This window comes from Acinonyx jubatus, chromosome F2 (assembly GCF_027475565.1).
Source record: "Acinonyx jubatus isolate Ajub_Pintada_27869175 chromosome F2, VMU_Ajub_asm_v1.0, whole genome shotgun sequence".
Classification (NCBI taxonomy): Eukaryota; Metazoa; Chordata; class Mammalia; order Carnivora; family Felidae; genus Acinonyx; species Acinonyx jubatus.
This window is the reverse complement of record NC_069394.1, coordinates 63665748-63684196: the sequence shown is the minus strand read 5'-3', so window position 1 is coordinate 63684196 and position 18449 is coordinate 63665748. Positions and strand designations below refer to the sequence as shown.

General features: G+C 37.9%; 1 protein-coding gene across 1 annotated transcript in view; it reads left to right on the top strand.

The window, feature by feature from the left end:
* CF2H8orf34 (chromosome F2 C8orf34 homolog) overlaps positions 1-18449 on the top strand; it is a 411205-nt gene that overhangs the window by 142538 nt on the left and 250218 nt on the right. The window contains 1 exon segment of the mRNA XM_015084296.3: positions 2162-2334. Coding sequence (XP_014939782.3) covers positions 2162-2334 — 173 coding nt within the window.

Below are 18449 nucleotides of genomic sequence, written 5' to 3'. Positions count from 1 at the left end.
TGATTTCCTGACTAAGGGAACATAAATACAGAAGGAATTCTGATTATTTGTTAAATTACTAAAATTTATCTGGTATATTTTTATGTGAGCTAGAGAATCAATATTAAGATATATAACTACTTTCTGTCCCTTTATATCACTTGGATATTCATGAAATATGTCCTAATCATATTTCACATGTTGCCTTTGGTATTGTATTTGCAGATTAATTAATATTACATTGTATATTGTTATGCCATATTTTTGTTGTATTATATTTGTATAATATTTTGGAGAATTATAAAAACTCAGAAGGCCAGGTCTGCATCTTTAAGAAATTATTCAAAACTTTTGTCATACTAAAAACTATAGCAAACATAATTTAATGCAAGCCTGTTTCTCAGATCAGGATATTTTTAATACTCATTCTTTTGGCAATGAGTTCCTATTAATCATAATATTGCAAAGACATGGAAGGAAGCACCTAAAGAAGAAACTAAAATTACCTGTAGTTCCTCTTTTTAGATAAATCCACAAAATTTTGGTCTTACCATTGTTTCCCCAACAAATCAAGCTGTTTCAGGCACATAGTAGGTCTTAATGAATATAAGAAAATGAATAAATGAGTAGGATTAGTGTATGAATGATGAATTATAGTATAAACTCTGACAATTGGTTTTATTTTTCCTTTTTGTAATGCAAATGCTGTACTTAAACCTTGATTGTCAAAGTGTCCACTTCAAAGATGACTGTCTCCAGTAAACACATTGTCAGTCACAGTAGACTAGATAAAGAGCCAGGCCACCTCCCCTGACTGAAGCTCTTTGGTGTTAGAGATCTTGGTTGATTTCAAGTACTGACCATTTGGGCCTCTTGTTTTTTCTCTCCTTGTGCTTTAAATTCCCATTCTTCTGTTTTAAATTCACCAATATAGAATGAGCCCACAAAACCCTAGGCTTCCACCCTCAACCCCAATAAAAATGGAACCCCAACATTCTGCTAGCTCTCTCTCTCGTCAACCTGTGACCTCACAGTGTGGCCCCAGGTGTGCTGCGTAATTTGCAGGCCTTATAAACAATAAACTTTTCATTTTTCTGAGCTTCCTGATGGTTATTGATGAAGGGCATCTTGCAATCATAATAAGAACCACAACATTGGTTATTGATAGGCTGAGATCAGCACAAAACATTGATATACACCCATATGAATTTTTAAAACAAAACTAAAATCATAGAGTAGGCACTGCTTTTAACTGGCCTTTTTCTCACTTACTGAGATATCTCTAGCAATGACTCACATCTAGTATTTGAGTACCTTTCAAACGTTATTAATTTATTTTTAGAGAGAAAGAGAGAGTGAGAGAGAGAGTGAGCGCACATGAGTAGGGCAGAGGGAGAGAGAAAGAATCCTAAGCAGGCTCTGCATTGCCAGTGTACAATATGTACAATAGACTGCACAGAGCTCCAACCCAGAAACTGTAAGAGCATGACCTGAGCTGAAGTCAAGATCTGGAATCTTAACTGAGCTATCCAGGCATCGCTTTTTTAAAATTTATTTATTTATTTTGATAGTAGAACCTTTCAAAATATTAAATGATTTAAATGGTTAAAGTATCATTTAAAGAGCCACATCATACCCAAGTCTATGAAAAAAGATCACTTTAACGTGTTTTGATTAGCTAGCATACCTGTTATTGATATTGCCCTGCTTCTAACCTACACTGGATGGCTCCAAGTCCAAAATGTTTCACAGTTGGAGACAATCCATCCTTCCACTGCTGTCTCTTGACTTTATTCCCTTACCTCCCCCCAGTTTCCTCCTAAGAAATTTTTATCATTTCCCAGTAACACTAAGCTCTTTCACTGTGTGCGCCTTACTGCACACTTTTCTTTCTGTCACAAATGCTAGTCTCAGCTCGTCCTTCCTGAGAACACACATGCAGCCTTCTGATTCCAAATAAAAGATTTCATTTCTGGATCCTTTGTCACGGTGACCTAAAGGAGTCAGCACAAATTACAAAGAATAAGTCATCTAATAAAAATGGAAATTTTTAGTCAATTCAGAAAGAAAAAGAACATTTTGATTTACGGAAGTAGTTGAAACTGTAGACAAAATTATTTCCCTGCCGTCCTATTAATAAGAATGAGTGATCTGAGTCAGTATATTCTTTTCTCCTCTTTAGGAAACAGTGGCATTTAATTCTTCTCTTCTGAGACCCCGTGTGATTGGAGAATGGATTGGTCGAGAAGAGAATGATGCTGACCCACTAGCAGCTGAAATGCTACAGCCCCCAGTTCCAAGAAGTAAAAATGAACAATGGGAAAATGAAGACACTTGCTCCAGCCCTGCAGGAAGGTGAGATGAGATGCTTTCCAGGATTCTGAATTTGGTTAATCGTTAAAAGCTAAAGGGAAAATAAATCCAGGTGCATGATTTTGACGATAACTTAGCAATTTTGTATAGAAAATTGTGTTGGGTTCCACATAAGATAAAAGTTAATTTCTCTGTTTTAAAATTAAAGTTTTACTAGATTTGCTTTTAGATTTTGGTTTTGATTTTTTCTTTATATCTAAGAATGTCACCGTCTCTTTGCTACTAAGACCAAATAGAGAAATAATTTGAAATACATAGGCTGTCAGCCGAGACCCACTATAATGCTGGGCAGGGAATGACTGATTGTTAAGAACTGGAGATGGAGGGCTTCTCATTTACCAGAGAGATGTAGTTGGTTATTAGGGGAAATAAAATTATTAAATGTACAATAGACTGCACAAAGCAGAAGAGAAAATACAAGAGAAAATACAAGAGAATACGAGAGAAATACAAGAGAATACAAGAGATATTAAATACAAGAAATTTACAATACAATACAAGAGGAATACAAGAGAATACAAGACAAAAACCTTAGTTTAGAGCCACTTAGGTTTGGAGCTGGTAACTATGTTTGAACATAATTCTTTAAAAAAAATTTTTTATGTTTATTTCTTTTTTGAGAGAGAGAGAGAGAGAGAGAGAGAGAGCAAGCTGGGGAGGGGCAGAGAGAGAGGGAGAAGGAGAAAATCCCAAGCAGGCTTTGCACTGTCAGTGCAGAGCCCAATGTGGGGCTCAGACCCACAAACCCTGAGATCATGACCTGAGCCAAAACCAAGAGTTGGAATCTCAACTGACTGAGCCATCCAGGTGCCCCTGATTGAACACAATTCTTTTCATTTGCTGTGTTTAATTTTTGAAGTATTTATCATTTGTAAATTTGTAAGTCTGTATTTCACTTACTCAGTCCCATGATGACTCAAAATGGTGGTGGGAGATTTGCCTTAACTTTCCATATGCTAGTAGAAGTAGGGTAGTTTTGACACCTGGGTAGTCCAGATTATATTTATTAGAAAAAGTGCATTCAGAACAACCTTTTTTTTTTTAATAGCAACTGCAGTGAATAAAACCCGAAATGAAAACTTCCACTAGGAAGTTGGAGTGAAAAAGCATTATGGAGGCAAGACTTACACGAGACTGAGAAAACAGATTTAAATACTCCTGAGTTAAAATATGACAGAGCTAAAACTTTCTTTGGGTGCTACTAGCTGACCACCACAGAAGAGATTTTCCTATTGATAGCATGGCCACAGTAACTTTGTATTTCCTACATTAAATTTAGCAGCAACCAATAACTATTCTTTCTCAAGGAGAAAATTGTATTTTCTACAATGTAATAGCTTTCAAGGGTTTTTTATTTTGACTTATCACTTGACTAGAAGGAAGGAAATTCAGAATTCTCATTAATGTGCTTCAAGGCATATAGAAAATTGATTCTATTTCCATGAGAAATAACTTTTAAATTATTTAAATAGTCCTATATAAGGAGAAGGAAACCATTTTTAAAAATCCATTTACCTTCTTTTGTGAAATGCCAGATCAATTTCACCTGTCAATGAGGGTAATTTTATTTTTAATACCAGACTTATGAAACCCACTAGACCTTTATCTTTATTCGTTGCCAGGTCTTTAATGTAAAATAGAGAAATGTCAACTTTCATTTTGCTTTCATTTAGTCATAATAATAATCGGAGCTATTTATTGCAAATGTTAGTGCTTCTGTTTTCTTCCCAGCTTCAGTGAGCTCTGATTCCCTCTTGAATACCCAATAAAGGGGAATCTTTCCTTCAATACTAGTCAAATTCCTTACCCAGAAAACTCAATCCATGAAGCTCTCTTTCAAATATTTGTTATGAAACGTCATGTTTAGTTTTATTATTCTCTGTTTTTAAATTATGAGTTGAAGTATTACCTGTAAAATGAAGAAAGGTGAAATCCTGCCCCGATGCCCCAGCAGAGCAGAAAGAATGCATGTGTGTCTGAACTTGGCTTAAAAAATAGTGACAAACTATGGGTGGGAAACTATGTCTCTCCTATCTTCTAATACAAAGCAGGATTTTGAATTTATACCAGGAATTCACATAGCATTAGATTTCATTTGGAGGAATAAAAATGGATTGGGGGAAATTTTTTAATGACTCTAGAGGCTATAACTAGAGTGTTAGCTTTTGTTTTTAGTAATGAACTTGTAGTATAACTTACCAGTCTTAAACATTAACAGACTAAATTATATTATAGACTTCAGTAGGAGATTTAATTTTCAAAGATGACTTCTTCCATTTTTCTCTCCCCTACTGGGCCTGGATCATTGTCATTGCCAGTAGACATCTGTTATGTGAGTGAAGGAGGCACATAGAAGGCTGTTAGTAGATATCTGCTAAATAAAGCTTATTTATAAGAAGGATTGTTTATAGTCTATCTGAACTTTTTGCCCCTTCCTGTCACAGTTTTTCCTGTTGTTAATTGCTCAACTCTTATTTGAGTGGCTGTTATTATAACACTCTATCTTTAGTACATAGCCAATTTTTTTCCTAAGGTCCTGCATACAGAACATTGTATGAAGGGGGTTAGCAACTTTAGCATACACATTTGTCACCTGAATGGTTAAGTTGGTGAAAATATGAAGGCAGTTATAAGGGCAATATGGAGAAACTAATAGGATAAGACAAGAGCTACTGACCTGGAGTTCATGACCCCTACATGGTCTCTGATGGACCCAAGAGATCTGTGAATCTCTTTATATTTGAAAAAATTTAATGTTTATTTATTGTTAAGAGACAGAGACAGATCGTGAGCATGGGAGGGGAAGAGAGACAGGGAGACACAGACTCCGAAGCAGGCTCCAGGCTCTGAGCTGTCAGTACAGAGCCTGACGTGAGGCTCAAATCCACAGACTGTGAGATCATGACCTGAGTTGAAGTCAGACACATAACCGACTGAGCCACCCAGGTGCCCCTGTGAATCTCTTTAAATGAAATTATGTGGAAAATGGGGGCACCTGGGTGGCTCAGTCAGTTAAGCGTCTGACTCTTGATTTCGGCTGAGGTCATGGTCTAATGGTTTGTGAGATGGAACCCTGCATCCAACTCTGCACTGACAGCGTGAAGCCTGCTTGGGATTCTCTCTCTCCCTCTCTCTTTCTGCCCTTCCCTGCTTGCATGCGTGCTCTCTCTCTCAAAATAAATAAATAAATATTTAAAAAAATAAATTATGTGGAAAGTGTTCTGTGTATGTGCAGATGGGCATTTTCTTTCTTAGATTCTCTAAGGGTCCTATTAAGGAAGGTTAAGAAAGAAATTAAAACATCTGAACAAGAAAAGGAACAGGGATTTATAAAAGAGAGAGGTGAAGGCATTGGGAAATGATTGAAGGCTTTCTGAGATTGTTAGATACTACCAGTTGGCATCAATTGTTATGGCTTGTCTAACCATTTAATGGGAAAGCCTATGTGTTGATTGCACATTTAGAGTTATTAAAAAATAATCACACATTGATAATACAAATGTAAATAAAAATTGAATGTAATAAACATATAATTGTATGTTAAGCCATTTTAATTAAACGTTGCAATAGCTGGGTAATGGATTTCCTAAAATTACTAGCTAAATCGTAATATGCATTTGTAAATAGGCTTATCAAGCCTTGAAAGCTTAATGAAACTCCTCTGAGCTGAATCACTTTATTAAAACAAGAATATCAATACATATTATAAGATCTGGTAAATTGACTTTGTTAAGTGAACATTGCTATCAGACAGTAAATATGCCATAAAATGAATAGAAAATCTTACAATTTAGAAATATATATTAAATATTTTTTAAAAAGCTAAATTCACTTTCCATTAAGAAATGTTTCTTTTCATTAAAGCTCATAATTGCTTGTGAGATATCTGTTAATGAAGCCTGAAAATGTTCCCTTCCTCTTGGAGCTTCCTCAATTGGCAGCAAGAGACAAATAATAAACAAGTAAATAAATATAAAAATATGTACCATACGTTCAAGCAGTGATAAGTGACAAGATGGAAAATAAACCAGAATAGGAAGGAAGAAAATGGACAAAGGACACTCTTTTTCATGAGAAGTCCAAGAACAAAGAAATAACCTTAATATTGTCAGATTTTAGCTGTTGTAGACATGATAGAAAATATGTAATACATATGTCAGAGACTAAGTCAAGCTTAGTAATTTAGGGATATTCTAATGTAAATTTTAAGCGGAAAGAATGTTGATTAATGGAAAATTAATCTTTCAAAGGAATCAAAAACAGAAGCCTTAAAAATATCTAAAACAAATGTACCTTATGACTCACTCATTTCTTTTTGAAAGCCAAAATGGCATATAACTAAATCACACATTTATTACAGAATGTTGATAGGGCATTTTGATAAGTTCAAAATTTGTTATTTCTCATTTATTTAGGAATTCATTCATTTATTTCTTTAGGAAATACATATCCTAACTCAAGTTATTCTTTTATGAAACTCATTACTAGTCACCTGTGGAATCATAGACTCATTGGTGGACTCTTCCTAGGCAGTCAACACGTAATCAGTGTCTGGGATTCATAGCCTAGCAATGTCTTCATGACCAAACCATGTATTTTAATAAGACTACAGGAAACACTTCCTTCAACCTTTATGAAAATTATCTTGGTCATTGTTGGCTGTTGAATAGGAATTACACATTTATAATCTGCCCTTTGTTCCTCATCTTTGACAGCCCAATCTACATATTTTTCCTTATCCTGTTTCACTACCAATATATTTCCTGGATTTTTGTATCTCTCAAGTTGGAAGACTCCTATAGATCTGCTTAAATTAATTCTTACTTTATTTAGTGTGTTTAAAAATGGAGTTTAAAAGAAAAAGTGATTTATTATTTATTGAGCATTAACACAAGGTAATGTGCTAGATACTGCATGAGACCAATATGAAAAAGAACATCTTAGATTCAAAATACAGGTATTTACTTTCAGATGAGTAGAATGACAAGGAAATGTGTTTTATTTCTGCAGCTCAGCACCCACAGTGCCTGTGTATGTATATATATATATAAAACACTTAGTGTCTGCTAAAGTAATTATGAAAACTTCACATAGGGGCGCCTGGGTGGCTCAGTTGGTTAAGCATCTGACTTGGACTCAGGTCATGATCTCATGGTTTGTGAGTTTGAGCCCCATGTTGGGCTCTGTGCTGGCAGCTCTAGCCTGGAAGCTGCTTCGGATTCTGCATCTCCCTCTTTCTCTGCCCCTCCCCTGCTCGTGCTCTGTCTCTCTCTAGAAAATAAATAAACGTTAAAAAATTAAAAGCATCACATCTAAACATTAAAAAAAAAACAGAACTCTTACGCATAAGCCAAAATGCGACAATGAAGTGTGAAACTTTTTATGATCTCTTCAACAACCTGGACGTTAATGCAAAGAGAGTCCTTTAATTTCTGCCTAGAGACAAGAGAAAGGGCACAGATTCTGCCTGCAAGGCTATAGTGGTGAACTAAAGAAGCTTAGGAGGTAGGTTAAGAGAGGAATAATCTTTTTTTTAATTTTATTTTTAATTTTTTAAAATTTACATCCAAATTAGTTAGCATATAGTGCAACAATGATTTCAGGAGTAGATTCCTTAGGGCCCCTTACCCATTTAGCCCATCCCCCTTCCCACAATCCCTCCCATAACCCTCAGTTTGTTCTCCATATTTAACCCTCAGTTTGTTCCCCATCTTCTGTTTTGTCCCCCTCCCTGTTTTTATATTATTTTTGTTTCCCTTCCCTTATGTTCATCTGTTTTGTCTCTCAAAGTCCTCCTATGAGTGAAGTCATATGATTTTTGTCTTTCTCTGACTGACTAATTTCACTTAGCATAATACCCTCCAGTTCCATCCACGCAGTTGCAAATGGCAAGATTTCATTCTTTTTGATTGCCGAGTTATACTCCATTGTATATATATACCACATTTTCTTTATCCATTCATCCATCGATGGACATTTGGGCTCTCTCCATATTTTGGCTATTGTTGATAGTGCTGCTATAAACATGGGGGTGCATGTGTCCCTTTGAAACAGCACAACCTGTATCCCTTGGATAAGTGCCTGGTAGTGCAATCGCTGGGTCTTAGGGTAGTTCTCTTTTTAGTTTTTTGAGGAACCGCCATACTGTTTTCCAGAGTGGCTGCACCAGCTTGCATTGCCACCAACAGTGCAAAAGAGATCCTCTTTCTCCGCATCCTCGCCAACATCTGTTGTTGCCTGAGTTGTTAATGTTAGCCATTCTGACAGGTGTAAAGTGGTATCTCATTGTGGTTTTGATTTGCATTTCCCGGATGATGAGTGATGTGGAGCATTTTTTTATGTGTCAGTTGGCCATCTGGATGTCTTCTTTGGAGAAGTGTCTATTCATATCTTTTTCCCATTTCTTCACTGGACTATTTGCTTTTTGGGTGTTGAGTTTGATAAGTTCTTTGTAGATTTTGGATACTAACCCTTTATCTGATATGTCATTTGCAAATATCTTCTCCCATTCTGTCAGTCGCCTTTTAGTTTTGCTGATGGTTTCCTTCGCTGTGCAGAAGCTTTTTATTTTGATGAGGTCCCAGTAGTTCATTTTTGCTTTTGTTTCCCTTGCTTCCAGAGACGTGTTGAGTAAGAAGTTGTTGCGGGCAAGATCAAAGAGGGTTTTACCTGCTTTTTCCTTAGGGATTTTGATGGCTTCTTGTCTTACATTGAGGTCTTTCATCCATTTTGAGTTTATTTTTGTGTATGGTGTAAGAAAGTGGTCCAGGTTCATTTTTCTGCATGTTGCTGTCCAGTTTTCCCAGCACCAGTTGCTGATGAGACTGTCTTTATTCCATTGGATATTCTTTGCTGCTTTGTCAAATTAGTTGGCCATAGCTTTGTGGGTCCATTTCTGGGTTCTCTATTCTGTTCCATTGATCTGAGAGTTTCTTCTTGTGCCAGTACCATACTGTCTTGATGATTACAACTTTGTAGTGTAGCTTGAAGTCTGGGATTGTGATGCCTCCTTCTTTGGTTTTCTTTTTTCAAGATCGCTTTGGCTATTCAGGATCTTTTCTGGTTCCATACAAATTTTAGGATTATTTGTTCTAGCTCTGTGAAGAAGGCTGGTGTTATTTTGATAGGGATTGCATTGAATATGTCGATTGCTTTGGGTAGTGTCGACATTTTAACAATATTTGTTCTTGCTATCCAGGAGCGTGGAATCTTTTTCCATTTCTTTGTGTCTTCTTCAATTTCTTTCATAAGCTTTCTATAGTTTTCAATGTATAGATTTCTCATCTCTTTGGTTAGATTTATTCCTAGGTATTTTATGTTTTTTTTGTGCAGCTGTAAATGGGATCGTTTCCTTGATTTCTCTTTCTGTCATTTCATTGTTGTATAGGAATGCAACCGATTTCTGTGCACTGATTTTATATCCTGCAACTTTGCTGAATTCATGAATCAATTCTAGAAGTTTTTTGGTGGAATCTTTTGGGTTTTCCATATAGAGTGTCATGTCATCTGTGATGAGTGAAGTTTGATCTCCTCCTGGCCAATTTGGATGCCTTTGATTTCTTTGTGTTGTGTTCTTAGCCTCTGATTGCAGAGGCTAAGACTTCCAATACTGTGTTGAATAACAGTGGCAAGAGTGGACATCCCTGTCTTGTTCCTGACCTTAGGGGGAAAGCTCAGTTTTTCCCCATTGAGGATGATATTAGCATTGGGTCGTTCATATATGGCTTTTATGATCTCGAGGTATGCTCCTTCTGTCCCTACTTTCTTGAGTGTTTTTATCAAGGAAGGATGCTGTATTTTGTCAGATGCTTTCTCTGCATCTGTTGAAAGGATCATATGGTTCTTGTCCTTTCTTTTATTGATGTGATGAATCACGTTAATTGTTTTGTGGATATTGAACCAGCCCTGTATCCCAGGTATAAATCCTGCTTGGTCATGGTGAACAATTTTTTTAAATGTATTGTTGGATCAGGTTGGCTAATATCTTGTTGAGGATTTTTGCATCCGTGTTCATGAGGGAAATTGGTCTAGATTCTCCTTTTTAGTGGGGTCTCTGTCTGGTTTTGGAATCAAGGTAATGCTGGCTTCATAGAAAGATTTTGGAAGTTTTCCTTCCATTTCTATTTTTTGGAACAGTTTCAAGAGAATAGGTGTATTAACTCTTCCTTAAATGTTTGGTAGAATTCCCCTGGAAAGCCATCTGGCCCTGGACTCTTGTTTTTTGGGAGAATTTTGATTACTAATTCGATTTCCTTACTGGTTATGGGTCTGTTCAAATTTTCTATTTCTTCCTGTTTCAGTTTTGGTAGTTAGTGTATATGTTTCTAGGAATTTGTCCATTTCTTCCAGATTGCCCATTTTATTAGCATGTAATTGCTCATAATATTCTCTTATTATTATTTTTATTTCTGCTGTGTTGGTTGTGATCTCTTCTTTCATTCTTGATTTTATTTATTTGTGTCATTTCCTTTTTCTTTTTGATCAAACCAGCTAGTGGTTTATCAATTTTGTTAATTCTTTCAGAGAACTAGCTTCTGGTTTCATTCATCTGTTCTACTGTTTTTTGTTTGTTTGTTTGTTTGTTTTTGGTTTCGATAGCATTAATTTCTGCTGTAATATTTATGATTTCCTGTCTTCTGCTGGTTTTGCGTTTTATTTGCTGTTCTTTTTCCAGCTCTTTAAGGTGTAAGGTTAGGTTGTGTATCTGAGATCTTTCTTCCTTCTTTAGGAAGCCTGGATTGCTATATACTTTCCTCTCATGACCACCTTTGCTGCGTCCCAGAGGTTTTGGTTTGTGGTGTTATCATTTTCATTGACTTCCACATACTTTTTAATTTCCTCTTTAACTGCTTGGTTAGCCCATTCATTCTTTAGTAGGATGTTCTTCAGTACTTACTTCTTTTTGTACTTACTTCGGCCTGATTTGTGTCCCAGTATGTGGTCTATTCTGGAGAACATTCCATGTGCACTGGAGAAGAATATATATTCTGCTGCTTTAGGATGAAATGTTCTGAGTATATCTGTTAAGTCCATCTGGTCCAATGTGTCATTCAAAGCCATTGTTTCCTTGTTGATTTTTTGATTAGATGATCTGTCCATTGCTGTGAGTGGGGTGTTGAAGTCTCCTACTATTATGGTATTAGTATCAATGAGTTTATGTTTGTGATTAATTGATTTATATATTTAGGTGTTCTCACATTTGGTGCATAAATGTTTATAATTGTTAGGTCTTGATGGTGGATAGACCCTTTGATTATGATATAATGCCCTTCTGCATCTCTTGATACAGTCTTTATTTTAAAGCCTAGGTTGTCTGATATAAGTATGGCTACCCTGGCTTTCTTTTGTTGACCATTAGCATGATAGATGGTTCTCCATCCCCTTATTTTCAATCTGAAGGTGTCTTTAGGTCTAAAGTGGGTCTCTTGTAAACAGAATATAGATGGATCTTGTTTTCTCATCCATTCTGTTACCCTATGTCTTTGGATTGGAGCATTGAGTCCATTGACGTTTAGAGTGAGTACTGAAAGATATGAATTTATCGCCATTATGATGCTTGTAGAATTGGAGTTTCTGGTGGTGTTCTCTGGTCCTTTCTAATCTTTTGTTGCATTTGGTATTTATTTATTTTTATATATATATTTACATCTTTTCTCCCCTCGGAAAGTCCCCCTTAAAATTTCTTGCAGGGCTGGATTAGTGGTCACAAACTCCTTTCATTTTTGTTTTTCTGGGAATCTTTTTATTTCTCCTTCTGTTTTGAATGACAGCCTTGCTGGATAAAGAATTCTTGGCTGCATATTTTTCTGATTCAGCCCATTGAATATATCCTGCCACTCCTTTCTGGCCTGCCAAGTTCTGTGGATAGGTCTTCCCTTGTAGGTTAGGGACTTTTTTTCCCTTGCTGCTTTCATGATTCTCTCCTTGCCTGAGTATTTTATGAATTTGACTATGATATACCTTGTTGATGGTCGGTTTTTGTTGAATCTAATAGGGGTCCTCTGTGCTTCCTGGATTTTGATGTCTGTGTCTTTCCCCAGGTTAGGAAAGTTTTCTGCTAAGATTTGCTCACATAACCCTTTTACCCCTATTTCTCTCTCTTCCTCTTCTGGGACCCCTGTGATTCTGATGCTGTTCCTTTTTAATGAGTCACTGATTTCTCTAATTCTTAAATTGTGCTCTTTTGCCTTAATCTCCTTCTTTTTTTCCACTTCATTATTCTCCATAAGTTTGTCCTCTATATCACTGATTCTCTGTTCTGCCTCATCCATGCTTGCTGCCACTGCATCCATCCGTGATTGCAGCTCAGTTACAACATTTTTAATTTTATTCTGGCTATTTTTTACTTCTTTTATCTCTTAGAAAGGGATTCTAATCTATTTTTGACTCCAGCTAGTATTCTTGTTATTGTGATTCTAAATTCTGGTTCAGACATTTTGCTTTTATCTGTGTTGGTTAAATCCCTGGCTGTCGTTTCTTTGTGCTCTTTCTTTTCGGGTGAATTCCTTTGTTTTGTCATTTTTAAGGGTGAAAAGGAATTAATGAGGTAGAAAAATTAAAATTACTAAAATAAAAATTAGAAAAATATGAAAATTAAAAAATTATACACACACACACGCACACACACAAATCGAATAAATGATGCTAGATTCTAGGTGTGTTTTGATCTGGGTGTTGAAAGTGGTTTGACAGATTAGAGAAAAAATAAGGGGGGGAGAAAAAAAGGGAAATAGTTTGAGAATTTGAAAAAAATGAATACACTGAAGTAGACTAAAATGAGATGATGGGAGTAAAATAGAATTTGAGAAAATATACACAAAAGTAAAGAATGATGTGGAAAATAATTAAAGAAAATCAATGAAAATTAAATATAAATTTGAATCTTTTCTTTTTCTGTATTCAAGAAAAAGAAAAGAAACAAAAAAAGAAAAAAGAAAGAAAAAAAAGGAAAACGTTTGAGAATTTGAAAAGGTGAATACACTTTGGTAGACTAAAATAAAAGGATGGAAGTAAAATAGAATTTGAAAAAATTTACACAAAAGTAAAAAATATACTAATAAAAATTAAAGAAAAATATTTTTAATGAAAATTGAAAATAAAAATGAGTTTTTTCTTTTTCTGTATTCAAGAAAAAAGTGTAGAGAGAAAAAAAAAAGAACATTGAATAGGTGGACCTGCTAACAGATTGAAGTAGGACTGAAATTACTTCATTTTCCCCTAGAAGTCAGTCTATGTAGCGCTTCATAGTCCATAAACTAAGCTGGTGGTGAGACTTGTGTTCTTGAGGAGGGAAGTTGGCCCAGTTGGGTGGGGCTCAGTGTAATGGCTCCGCTCTCCAATAGATGGCGCTGCCATCCTGCTGGGCTGGATTGTTGCGGCGCTGGTAGGTGCATATGCGCATGCGAGGGAGCCGTTAAAATGGCACCACCCAGCTATCTTGTCTGTTCTCCTGGGTCAGCAATCACGCACCCATCCTCTGTCTTCAGCTTTCGTCTACTCCCCGCTTTTTCACCGTTTGTGACCAGGCCCCAGGCAGTACCTTTCTCCAGAGTTTTGTCTCAGATGCGGCTGTTTTCCCCGGCCCCTTACTTCTGAAGGACTGCGGCTCTGACCCGTTCCGCCCCTCTGTGGGAGGGTCTCACCGAGCATTGGCCAAATATCAGCTGCACCCAGGAACGCTTGCTAGACCCTGCTGCTGCCGGTGCCCCGAGACTACGGCCAGGTGCCAGCCCGCCCCAGGAAGAGTTCGCGAGACACTGTAGCAGCAGCATTTCAGGGATGATGGAAAATCACAACACACATCTGGCACCAGGCTTCAGCATTAAGGACCTTGTTCCAGCACCAGCGAATGTGGCTGTTTTCTGGGGTCTGCTGGGACCAGGTGGCTTCAACGGTCTCTACCAAATGTCCTTCCGCTTCTCCCTGTGTGTTCCGAGAACCTCCCGGATCCTACTCTGTTCCTGGGGATTCTCCCCTCCCACCAGAGCACCACCAGGTATTGAGCTGTGGAGTTGCAGCCTTTGCGCTCCCCTTGTTTACAGTCTTAATGGAATTTAAACTCTCTCCTTTCTCCTTTCTCCCTTTTTAGTTTGGTCCCTGTGGCTGTTTCCAATTTTCCACTTTCTCTCCAGCTGCTTTGTGGGGAGGGGTGCTTTTCCCGTATTCCGCCCCTCCCCGCGCCCGAACTGAGCTCTCAAAAAAGCACCTCCCTTCCTGCACCTTCTCACTCTGCTCCCCAAGTTCACTTCTCTGCGCTGCGTACCTGCTGAATTCTGTGGTTCAGGTCGTGAAGATTGTTGTGTTAATCCTCCAGTCAGTTTTCTATGTGTGTCGGATAGTTTACTGTTGGTCTGGTGGTATTTCATGGACATGAGACACACAAAAAACTTCCATGCTATTCCAGCATCTTGGCTCCTCCCCCCAGGAATAATCCATTTTTCCACCAAAGAGAGCAAGCACATGGGGTCAGATAAAACTAATACCAATCTGTGTCCAGAAACAAGCATATAAAATGCAATGCAGCAGGGTCAGGCACCCAGGGAAGGGTGGGGTCAGGAGGAAGAGAACAAATGGTAATTCAGAATACAGGCCGTCAGGATGGGAAGGAAGGTTCCACCTGGAGAGAGAGGCTGAGGGAGGCAGGTGGCCACTTTAAGCCATCCTTTTCCCATTGATCTGGTTTAGAATTTATCTTTTTAAACCAAAGTAAAATGGAGTTTTGGAGTATATTAACACCTCATTGAAGTATCAACTGTTGTTCTTTTTCATAAAGCCTCTTTGTGGTTCCGTTTCCTTCTCTGTGGGATGATACTGCTGAAGGAAGCATGCAGATATCCAGGATGCTGCCTGTTGTATTCTCTGAACACATAATGGTATTAATTACTATTTAGTGACTGCTCCAGGTGCTTTATATCTCTTAATTCATTCCATCCTCATGAAAACATTATTATCTGTAATTTAGGAAGGAGGAAACTAAATCCCAGAGTAGTTACGTCACTGTCCCAAGATTGTACAGCTATTAAGTAGCTGAGCCAGTCTGTCTTCCTCCAAATTCCATGCACTTCAGTGCTGTATGCAACCTCCCTTCAGGAAGGACTTCTAAGAATCCCCTTATCATTCAGGTTTAGGTTCGAAGTCCAGAGTAGAGGGGGCCCAGGACCCTACATGCTGTCAGAAGGACCCTAATCCCACCTTTCCCCATCTCAGTCACCACTTGTCTGCATTACGAGCTCTGCTTCCCAGTAGCAGGGTACTCTTTTCTCTCTAATGGTGCAGTTTTCACTTCTGTAGTCTATAGGTTATGGAGTTGGAAAAGAGGAAGGTGTCATCTCCCCTTTCCTGCTTGCAGATCTTGCTGTCTCCTTTCCCCCTAAAAAAGTCTCCAGTTCTGTATTTCTTGTTTCCAAACATGCTAATCTTACACCACCTCTCATAGCAATCATTTACCAAATCCCAGGTCATTCCTCTTTTCCTAAATAATGCATGCATCTGGCTCATTGTCACATTCCCCAGCCCCCTCCCTATCTTGGTGAAGTTAGTATCCACATTAGTGATTCTTTCCCAAACCTAGCCTCTCCTTCCTTAGTCTGCTCTTCACCACGGATCTTGAATTCCACCCTACTTTAGTCACTTATCTTCTCTGTCATATCTAAGCCTCATTATTATTATTATTATTATTATTATTATTTATTTATTTTTTGGGACAGAGAGAGACAGAGCATGAACGGGGGAGGGGCAGAGAGAGAGGGAGACACAGAATCGGAAACAGGCTCCAGGCTCCGAGCCATCAGCCCAGAGCCCGACGCGGGGCTCGAACTCACGGACCGCGAGATCGTGACCTGGCTGAAGTCGGACGCTTAACCGACTGCGCCACCCAGGCGCCCCTAAGCCTCATTATTATTAAGTGCTAACCCATAGTGTCAATTTCAGGTATTTCACTCTCTGACTATACCTCCTATCCTTCTAGTTTGTTCCCACTAGTACCCAACTTTAACTGGGACCTAGATATACTGGTTCCACTCAGTTTTTCTTGCCCCTCATCCACCTTGTTTTCCTCATTTTTCTCCTTATACAGCTTCTGGCTTGGACCCATTATTGTAATCTATTTATTGGGTATAACCCTATTTCCCCTACCTCTCTTTTCCTTTGTTTTACTTACGTGGTAAAACTCTACCCTATTTAAATCTAACTCTGACTATTCCATGGCTGAACCTGCACAGGCTAGAGAAGAACACATGGCCACACCGGCTGGTATCACTATGAATCCATGACCACCAAACTCTAGGAGGTCACTGGTCCTGCCCAAAGATACTCTGGGTTCATCCAGTCTGTTCACATGTCCACACTCCTCAATGACGATTGCATGCCTTGTCTTGTCTCCTCAAACCTCCATCCTTCCTCCCCAGTCCTTCTGTTCAACTGATGACACTTCCAGGAACGTAAAGGTTCTGGTCACTCTGGAAAACAGTTTGGGAGTTTTATATATAAAACTAAACATGTAAATACCAAACTTGTCTCAGGTAAATGAAAACTTATCTTCACACAAAAGCAAGTATATGAATGTTCATAGCCAAAAAACTTAACCCCTATGTCCTTCAATATGTGAATGGTTAGACAGATTGAAGTACATGCATGCCGTAGCAAAGAAAGGGAATGGACTCTTGATACATGGAACAGCATGAATGAATCCTTAGGTAATTAGACTGCCTGAAAAAAAATACTAAAAGGTTACATAGATACCCTTTGTATAATATTCTTGAAATGAGAAAATTGTAGGAATGGAGAACAGACTCGTAGTTGCCAGAGATTAGGGATGGGGGGAAAAAGGGGTATGGAGTCTGGTGGGAGTGGCAGAAAAGGGCAGGTTGAGGGCACCTTGTGGTGTTTGAAATGTTCTGTTTCTTGATTCTGGTGGTGGATACATGATACACAAATCTACACAAATACTAAAACTATCGGGAACTAAATACACACGCAGAGGCATACACACACAAATGAGTACAATTAAAATGGGAAATCTGAGTAAGATTAGAGAATTGTATCGTTGTCAGAAAACTATTGTACAGTAGTTTTAGAATATGATACTGTTGAAGGAAACTGTGGAAAGGGAGGGTGCACAGGATCTCAATGTATCATTTCTTAGAACTTCATGTAAATCTGTAATTATTTCAAAGCAAAACCAATCAATTAAAAATGTTAGTAATCTGTTAAAAACACCTTGAGATTTTTGACAGTCCATCTCCCCCCAACTATCTTTCAGCAAAGGGCATTAGTATCCACTGATGGGCCTTGCCTGAACAGTTACTATGTTGGTGGTTGTGAAATGGTGATTTTCTGATTCTACCATTCCTTCTACATTTATTAACTAGCATTAACCAGGACAAACAAAAGGTTTTTCTCTGCCCCTCTTTCCCCTGACCTTCTCTTTCATATCCACCCTAACTTTGAGGTGAACCAATGGGGTGGGACTGATTGATCTTTGCCCACTGATGACATACAAAGTCATTTTGCTGTTTCCATCCTCTTCTTAGACAATGTCGAACCTAGTACGGCTGTTAAGAGAACTTGAAATGTTCTGATCTGTGCCATGAAATTTATCTGGTTGGTTCTTTATTTTTGTTTTTTTACCACACTCCTTCTACATTTTGGCCTGGTGGCAGTGGGGACCAGGCATGTAACCCACTTGCCTTATGGACTGTCCTTCTGAATACCTTTAGAAAGGTTATGTTTTCATCTTGCCTGGGAGAGATTTCCTCTACATCATGTGTTTTTCTTTCATGAAGAGACATTTGCCATTTCCTTCCTTTGGGCAATAATATGAAAAGAAATTGGATTATAGAGAAAAGATGAACTTTGGAACAATTTTTTAACTATATGTGATTGTTGTTTGGACTTGTAAGTTGTCCAATCAGATACTGTCTTGAGAAGTTGGGGGAGAGGGAACCATGAAAGACAGAGAATTTACCCAAAGGAGCCTGGCTTTATGACAAAGAAACTCCTCTAAATTTACAAAGACTCTTTAAACTCAAAGAAACTGAGAAACATTTAATTGCCAGTTTTGGTTTCATCTTTTCTTCTACCTCATCCTAACCCCACAT